Genomic DNA, 9805 nt, shown 5'->3' with positions numbered 1-9805 from the left:
TTTAGTATAATAACATTACTTGACTGCTACAAATTCAGCAGCAACTCTTACTTCTATTCAATTATAGATGTACAGGTGTCTAAATAATTAAAATTGTAAACACAAATTGAACACGTGTTTACTTGTAATTGGGTAAAAGCAGGAATTGGTACTAAATTTGCAATGTCCAAATAGCGTTCAAAGACCAGAGGTGGTGAACTAGAAGTAGTTGCCCTATGATACTGGACTACGATTACTTGTTATAAGTTGTTGATATATTGATGTTGTAATATGAGTATAGGTGTTGTTATTGATACTCTACGCTAGTACATGTGTACTCTTCTTGTGAAGAAATTTAAGAGAAAAATAACATTAGTAAGCCCTAGTTAGGTACTGAGGTGATTATGAAAAAAGTGGCTATAAAAAAAAGCTTGGAGTTTTTTTATGTTTGGTAAACATTCAGCTTCAACTTTTTTTCACAGTTTCTGGTGAAAAAAATCCAAAAGCACAAAGCTGCAAAACTCAGCTTTGAAAAACCAGCTTTTTTTCACATCTGTTTTACATAAAAGTTTATCAAACACTATAATACTGTTTTTTTTTTTTTTCAAAATCATTTTTATAAAAAAGTTTACCAAACACTCTGTTGTTTTATTTCACAGCTGCTTATTCTCACAGCACAGCAGAAGCAGTTTTTTTTCAAAGCACAGCAATACCAAACCAACCCTAAAAAGTTCAAAATAACTTTTTAGAAGTGTCAATATCTTTCATTTATTAATATTGTTCGTTCATATTATAATATACATGTTGATTATATCACATGACAATACTTCAACACCATCCAGTACTTTTAGAGATTTTATGTGGTGATGCAGGAGTATCTTTTTAGCTACTTGGCGATTGGCCAAAAATAGAAAATCAAAACTTATTAATTAAAAAATATAGAATACTTCAAAACAGAATAAGATTTCTAATATTTTTTATAAAATCATGAGTGAGAAAGATGCTATGTAGACCTGTAAAAGCGTCGATTTTATCTAATTTGAGTTGATTTCGACTCGATTCGTTAAATTAATGATCATCTAAACCTAACTTGTTAAATTAATGATCACCTAAACCTAACCCGTTAAACGGGGCGGTTTTATAGGTGAGTGAGTAAGGTGTTATGGCGAAGGAGTGGCGGTGTTTCCAAGGAGGAAACCAGTGGGTGGTTTGGTTCATTGGGATTGTGATAGGGATTTTGGTAGTGTTGGGCATATGGCCCTTCCGTCCTTCCTTCTATTGTTGCTGTCACATTCCCACACTGCATCCTCTTTGTGATTATATTATACTTTATTATTCTACCCAAATAAATAATATTTCTTGGATCACCATCAGAATCGAATCACATAATCCCAACCGTCCATTTCTTTATTCCGTACTCAAATCAAGTACATACTTCCTCAGGTGATCAGGTTGGTAATCATCTTGTTAGGGTCGGTAACTCAATCGTTACTGCAGAGAAAAACTTACCTAAACTCGAATATCTCTGACGTGTAAGTTCATGTTTCTCGTTCTTTGCTTTTTTGTGCAACAATTAATGAATCTTTACAACATTTAAATCTTGAAAGTTTTAACGAAAAGTTTGCAGTACTGTTCATTTTAACGAAAAATTATATTTTTACACTAAAAAGTCAATTCTGGTACTATTCACTTTATACTTTATTTTATTTTTATCGTTAAAACTTAAAATTTTCAAATCATTTTCATTAGTTTTCTTTTAAATCTTACAGAAAATCCGTACCACTGAATGACGCGAGGAGTCAAGATTGAATTCAAATGAAATCACAATTAATCCCACAAGTCCTAATAAGTAGGTAAGCAAGAAGGGGAGGAGGATGAGGGATGCATGTGCAAGGGTAAGGCTGGGGTCCATGTGATGGTGCTCATGGGGACAAGGCATACGTGCAGAGGGGGTCCATAATCCATATGGCGCAGCAGCTGCAGCTGCAGCAGCATAAAAGTAGGGAGAGGGAGAAGGTGTGCATTTGATGCATCATTTCATGCATGTGAGATTTGCATTTGTTTTGTGTTATCTGAGTCAGAAACCGACAGTTGCCTTGTTGTTTGTTGCTGGATCTCCATGGCTGCCAACTCATTTAGGATCGTTTGAAAGTGCTTTTAAAATGATTAAAGTATTTTTAAAATCATCATTAGTAAAAATTCAAGTAGATTATGGAAAAACACTTTAAGTGTTTCTTGCAAGAAGTACATATCTGGTGCTTCTTCTAAAAAGTGCTTAAAGTGCTTTTGGAACCTAAAATCAATTTACTAAAAGCACTTTCAGTCATTTTAAAAACATTTTAAAACAAATCTACTCCCCCACTTTTTAACATTAGTGATTATTCAGTAACCATACCCGCTCACTTTTGACTGTTCTTTCAATTTGGGCCTAACTCTTGTGGCCCAATCTCTCGTTTGACTTTGGGGGGGTTGGCTTGGACGCCATTGTGGTTGAGCTTTGGTATCGAATTGGCCAACCAAGATACAATGATATGTTGACAAATGTCCATTGTGAGTCAATTCTAAGGTTGGGTCTAAGATTCATGTTCCAATTCGAAATGCATTCAGGGCCTCTCAAACACCGGTCGTCTTAGACGACTTCGAGAGTGAGCTTTGGTATCGAACTGGCCGACTAGGGTAGGATTGAATTTCAAGAAATGTCCGTTCTCCGCATCAAAGCTTGTTAGTCTCTCTCCTGTTTTTGGCTTCTGTCAAGATTCGTGACCTAATCCAAAATGCATTTAGGCCAACCAAACACCGAGCAAGACTCTGGTCCAACTCTATTAGAATAGTCCTGTTCAAGTTAGTCCGGTAGACTAAACCCAAAAAAGCCTTGGACAAGAATTTATATTGCCCAAGTAAGATGAAAGAATCTTGCGTAGTCGTAAATACTATAGCTTCTATGAGAAATGAGAATCCTGAACAGATTCCCACAACTTAATTACTCAACTCCGTCTGTGCTATTGCAGCTTTTCTGCAACCAGTACAAGAGAACTGGCCATCTTTTACCGCCAGCACTCCTCACTCCGCACTCCACAAAGGCTCCCAAAACTTGGAGAAAGAACTTAGGCGCAACACTAAAGGATGGCGGCAGCATCCTCGAGATACTGCTACCGTGACGTCCTAATTCGAGATACTGCTACCATGACGTCCTAATTGCATGTAAGTTTCTCCATAGCACGTTACGAGCCATGCCCATGTATCATGAGTAGTGGAATAAAAACTACACGTACAATTGTTTCGTTCAGCATCAGGTAAAAGGGCAAAGAGAGTTTCGTTTTTGAATTTGATTGTATAATTTTTGCTGACATAGTTTCTTCAACGAAAGATAAATGTACTAGTCTCTAAACATAACCAGAGAAAGCTGGCTCTTTAAAGGAAAGCACCCGCCTCGCTTAGTGGTTTTCCTCACAACCTCCCTTGGAGTTCTTTTCGTTCCCTTTGAAGACGGAACCTCCCTCCCACGCATGAACTCTGCTCCATCTTCCTCTTCTGTATGAAATTCTTTCTCTATCCGGCACCATTTCCACGACCCAAGTATCGTAATTATGCTTCCCTAATACATCCTTGACATGCCAAACTGAACAGTTCCAACCTTACGGTGGGCTGCTGCAGTGGCAGCAGCAGTGCCGATCCCACCATATGGAGCCTTTGTCTGCAGGTAGTTGGTGTCAATAGCAATTCGATCATCATTTTCCACTTTAGGAACTCCAACCCGAGTCATAAAAAATGGGTTCGAGTCAATGCTGATAGCTACATCTGGTGCTACTTTCGTTGCCATGCCACAATGTGCAGCTTGCTTGGCTTGTGAGGACATGTCCCTATCAACTTCGACCACAGATCTTTCCTGATTTCCAGCACTGGGCTTGCGGTAACAATAAGCAGGAGGGGCAGCCTGAGGGAGAAGTACCGAACCTCCAACTAGTGTCCTCTGGTCATAGTCATCTTTCATCATGTTTCTATTATCGTATTGTGCAACAGGTCCAACAACTCTTCCTGGTTTGGCTGGATAAGTGCCCAAAAGCAAGTTAAAACTAAATGGAAAAATAAGAAACGAACGGAATTGCTACAAATTCTACAAAGTTATTGAGAGTACCCAAAGAAATTCTTTGTGGTGTTTGCATGGTTCTTGATAGATTTACGTGAATTGCTTCCGAATCCCTTGAATTCCTGTATGCCTCTTTGGCATTTTTCTGATCTTTCAAAAATGCATAATTTTGTTGCTCTTTGGGAGGGACCGTATTTGAATGTACAATTGTGGACCTGAAAATATTTAACACATTCACCATTATCATAACCATAGACAATCAGATAAAAATCATACCCGTAGCTTTGCCAGGAATGGAAGAACAGTGCAGGTCATAAGCTGAAGGTATCCTAGCACTATAAAAAGGGATAGAACAATAGGCTCAACTGAGTGATCAATGGCCCTAATAACAAGGTAATGTCCTAAAAAGGGACTGCTTGATGGGCCGGGAAGTAGCAGGACATTTCATAGTAGAGCACTTAGAAGATGACCAACTTGCCTAACAGTAGATCCAACCTCGTCCTATCAAGGTGATGACAGTGCATCAGCACTTGGCATGCATCATTTCTATAGCAGCTTGTAAAAAATAAACAGAAGGAAATTACATTTTACCTAGGAAGCGACACGTGCTTTCGTTCAAGTGGAATAACTGGACCACTTTTACCCCCATTCTCCTCAAGGTGCGCAAACTGCTTTCTAAATTGATCCACAGCACTGCATACACATACAAACAAAATTAGGGCAAATAACATAAAGAACCTTGACCAATCTATGCAACAATATGTGAATACGGAAAGCAACTATAGCTGTTTGAACCTTGGATAGAGAAAATTAGTTCTCTCAGTTCCATTTATGTAGTCTTTTAGCAACTGAGGATGGTACTCCAATATCTCCCGAAAAATTAGCTCCCGTATGTCTTCCTTTGTGACTCTTCGCCTTTCAAATTCAAATTCCATCTTTGTAATTGGTTGGCACGAAGGTTCCCTCTCAATTCTCGACAGTCCCTTAAAATAAGGATCAGCAAGTGCCTGGTGAAAACATAAGATGCTGAGTTTAACACATTTTCCATAAAGTGGCTGGATATATGCACTGGCACGCACACTGAGGAATACAAAGAAAGCAGATGGCCTAATATGATATGACAAACCTGTTCGGCAGTTGGTCGGTCCTTGGGATCAAAAGCAAGCAATCTTTCCAGAAGTCGTAGTGCTAAAGGATCAGCATTTGGAAATTTTTGTGCAAAACACACAGGTTGTTTTTTCCTCATACTGGTTAAGTATTTCCTTGCCTTTTCATTTCGAACCTGCATTCAAACAATGTACAAGGTTATTATTTTAAGCGAGTGTAGCCACAAGCTTATTGTGGAAGAGGCACAAGCTTAAATACATAAAGAGTAAACTGCCGCCTTGGTCCCTAAATTATTACCCTAGTGAAAATCAAGTCTATAAACCTTTTTTTTTTTTTTTTTTTTTTTTTTTTTGCAAAAAAAAAGTCGTTAAAGTCATTGTAATAGCCAATTTCATCCCTACTATTAGATTTGTAGCTTATATCCAATTTTCTGTTGATTAGTCACATGACTTGCACATGAAACTAGAGAAGGTAAACCCATAATTGTCTCACCCGTAAGCCCTTAACGTTGCATATAGGTTGCAAATCTAACTGCCAATTTATCGTCCAAAGTTAGCTTCATATACTATTTTTTTCGTAATAATAAGTCGTTAAACTCATTAAAAACTACTAATCTACTCTCCAAACTGTATCACATGCAAGTTGCGTGATTTAAATTGACAGAAGATTCAATAGAATAGCTTTGAATCCTATAGTAGGAATGGAATTGGCAAGTCTTATTAAGGACTTATTTTTCTGAAAAAAATAGTCTATGAACTTATTTTTCACTCAAGTAATAATTTAGGAACCGAATCGGCACATTACTCAATAAATAATTAGAATAATAATGATAATAAAAAAATAATAATAATAACTAAGTAACAGAATGCATTGCATCAGAAAAGACGGGTTACCCGGGATATGGTATCTAATGATGGTGTCCCAAGAAGATCAGTCATCAAATCCAGCTGGTGAACAACATTCTTTCCAGGAAAAAGTGGCTTTCCTGTTAATACCTCAGCAAAGATGCAGCCTATACTCCATATATCAATCGCAGGGGTATACTGCATTCACATGTTTTCACAAATTAATAGGTAGGAAATTAAAAAAGTACTTGCTCAAGAACAAGAATCTTAGTAGAGAATAATTTACACGAACGACAGGCATGCCACATCTCCTCTAAATTCGAAATAATGATCATAAGAATGCAGCTGAAATACACAGACGGGAATGATATGTGTGTTGCATTTAGATGCACTATCTTAGCCAAACGACAGTATAGAAGCTGCACTGAGTTACTAAACTCAGATCAACCGATTTGTAAACTCGCCTGATTAAACTGTACTGAATTTAAACTGTTTAAGAAAACCTATGAGAAGCTCTACCTTAGAGAAAAAGGATCCGCAAAGCTCTGGAGCTCTATACCATCTCGTTGCAACATAGTCCTGCAGATGTCCCCAATAAATATGAAGTATTAGTGCTATATTTAAAACATAATGTTGGAAACATTATCATATGCTCTGAAAATCACTCTAGCATTGATAAACTACAGATCACAAAATTACGTACTGTCCAAAATATTGTCGTAGGCGTATCATTGAATGCAACTCTCGCTAACCCAAAATCACAAATTTTAAGCTTACAATTCGCATTTGCCAATATGTTCTTCGGTTTTAAATCTCGATGGTAGACATTTGCTGCAGTCAAATTAGAGTATCAGATATGTCCACAATATCCCAACATCCTCACCCCCCCCCCCCCCTCTTTCTCCCCAACCAAAAAGAAAAGAACATGAAGGAGGAGGGGAGGGAGAGAGAAAACAAGACAATAAAAGAGAATCCGATAATAAGAGCAATCAAAACAAAACTGAAAACAGAACAGGACAATCAACCACTAGAAACACCATGGAACACATGAAAGTATGTGCAGACACACACAAAGCGATTAAAGAGCAAGAAGTACCTGTGTGAATATACTTCAACGCGCGAAGCAGCTGGTAAAGAAAGAACTGATAGTGTTCTCGTGTCAGGTCATCATTGGCTTTGATAACTTGATGAAGATCTGATTCCATGAGCTCAAAAACAACATAGATATCTTTAAAGTCTCTTCGAGAAGGTGGCAGCATAATGTGCTTAATTTCAACAATGTCGGGATGTCGTAGAAGTCTGAGAAGCTTTATCTCACGAAGAATACGAGCGGCATCAGATATATGCTCAAAAATGTCGTGTATTTTTTTTATTGCCACTTTTTCACCTGTATGTGTGTCTATTGCTGAGCAAACAACACCATAGCTTCCTTTCCCAATAACTTCCTGAATTTTGTACCGATTGGCATCACCATAATCCGAGAAGAAGTCCATCTCTGTTTGATTCTGTTGCATTGAATCCAATTCAGATCAGAATACAGAAAGGTACAAGAACAGTACAGAAATCTAAATGAAAATGAGCATACAAATCTAAATGCAAATGAGCATAGGTGTTTTATGTACGACTATATACAACTCTGAGCACAAAGACATCAGAAAGGTACAAGAATAGTACAGAAATATTGATATACATACATATATATATCTACATAATACATCGTCATTCTTAATAATAAAGTTACAAAAAGATCATAAGATGCCATGCAATCACTACAATATTTCTAATGTGTTCCAACTTCCAGATTATATGATAATTTACAGTAACCATGATGATGCATAAATAAGAACTTACTAATCCCCCTTGTGGTTTCTGAACATTTTCCAATCACATACTTTTTATGGACAACATCTAAAAGTCCTAACTGTCAACTCCAATCAAACTAAAAATAAAAGGCCAAAAACCAAAAAGAAGCACAACCAATACCTCAAATTCCTGTACTATTCCAGCAGTTTTAGAAGTAAAGGATGCAGCAACGAAAATTGACAGATATAAAAACTGATGCGGGCAAACAAGACGAGATATATAAAACGCCCCGCGGAGAAAAATGTAATTTTATTCGAGAGGAATCTAGTCCAGAAAAAGAGAGGCAAGGAGCCATGAAATTGGCATAAATGATCTCAAAAGAGAAGCATAAGCATTAAATTGAATTGGTAAAGTACCAGAATAAGAATGGAAACATATTTATCAAAGATTATTCGCATTAACTAATGCCGTTATCCATTATGACTGTTATAAAACAAAAACTAAATCTAACAGCTGTTAATTATAGATCAGTAAGATCCAAACCAATAATTATGTTGCAATTTTAGCTAACACATGTCCCACTCAATCAGCAGACATTTGAAATAAAACTCCATTTCAAATCTCAATTTGCACAAAGATCTCAACTTTCATGATAAACCAATAAGAAAATACAATATGATTGCATCAAATAGCACAAACATGATGAATCAAATCAAGTTTCAATAATTAAAACACAATTGCAATTATTGATAAATAATTACTTTAACAAATCAAAGAATTGGAAATTAAGAGATTAAGTAACAGAAACCAATTGAAAGTCACCTTCTTGGTGTGATCCTGCTGCATTTCTGTGTCAAACCCTGAACTCGAAATCTCGAAAACTCGAAAAAGTAAGCCAAAAAGCTCTTACCCAGCTGAGATCAAGCGAAAATAGAAAGAATCCAGGTCCTCAAATCCCACAAGGACTCAGCCACATTTGCCCCACCTTCCCCTGCTCCTTATCACAAGCCCACAATCCCACCTTATTCTCAATCCCAACTTCACCCAGCATAGAACCCACAAGACCAAATCCCTCATGCACTCCTCCAATTCTGATTGCAATCCTCCCAAAACCTTACTCACTGAATAACAATACCAACAAGGCAGCCCACCAACTACCACCATAAAGCACCAAACACATAAAGCTTTAACATTTTCCAATTCAAATGCAAAACCACAAAATAAATTATACCCTTTTGTATTTTAACTCGGTTTCGAAGGAGAATGGGAAGCAAGATGAAGAAAGAGCAACAGTTGGAGCGCCACAGAGCTTGTATTCTACAAGATCTGATGACACCGACAAAAGGGGTGAGAGGACTCACAGAGAGAGATATAAGGAAAAAATCTAGGGGCTGGTGGGGGTGGGAAGGCAATTAGATGGGGTGGGATCGTATGCAGAACGTATGGATACGGAAATAAAAGATATATAAATAATGATGGAGATGTACAGGGAGGCGGTGGAGATGCAACGGCGAGGAAATGTATAGGTTGTTTCGGCAATGTACTCAACAACTGCGTAAAGTAAGTAAGAAGACACGAAAAATATATCGTTTTTTTTACTTGTATATAACATGTAGAGCACCGTTTAAACCGACGATATTTACAAAATCTCTTGTGAGTGAGGTGACAGATAAACCGATTCTGTATGGTTTCAAACTGTTAAAATTCTAATTACCCAATTTGCGCTTGCTTTATCAACAGATTCTGTATGGTTTCAAACTGTTAATATTCTAATTACCCAATTTGCACTTGCTTTTCTTGCTGATTCACGAATCACAGAGTTAGGTGGCGTCGGGTGCTGGACACGTGGCGAATTTTAATTGGGTTAAAGGGAGGTTGGTGGGGATAGGTGGGAGGTCAAAAAAGGTGCCACATTAGGAAGTGGTTTGGTTTATGATAATTATCATGATGACGACACTAATCATGATTTGATAAATATTTGATT

General features: G+C 37.3%; 1 protein-coding gene across 1 annotated transcript; it reads right to left on the bottom strand.

Annotated features, from left to right (window-relative positions):
* Window positions 1–3273: 3273 nt before the first annotated feature.
* LOC137740069 (mitogen-activated protein kinase 20-like) lies at window positions 3274–9230 on the bottom strand. Its single transcript, XM_068479867.1, has 10 exons — window positions 8644–9230; window positions 7115–7523; window positions 6722–6849; window positions 6538–6597; window positions 6067–6216; window positions 5193–5348; window positions 4862–5073; window positions 4658–4759; window positions 4115–4281; window positions 3274–4023 (listed from the first exon to the last, which is right to left on the bottom strand). The coding sequence occupies exons 1-10, from the start codon at window positions 8665–8667 to the stop codon at window positions 3575–3577; spliced, it is 1857 nt and encodes a 618-aa protein (XP_068335968.1). The 5' UTR covers window positions 8668–9230; the 3' UTR covers window positions 3274–3574.
* Window positions 9231–9805: the final 575 nt, after the last annotated feature.

Source organism: Pyrus communis, chromosome 7 (genome assembly GCF_963583255.1).
Source record: "Pyrus communis chromosome 7, drPyrComm1.1, whole genome shotgun sequence".
Taxonomy (NCBI): Eukaryota; Viridiplantae; Streptophyta; class Magnoliopsida; order Rosales; family Rosaceae; genus Pyrus; species Pyrus communis.
Note: the sequence above shows the minus strand (reverse complement) of the source record. Positions and strands in the feature narration are given on the sequence as shown.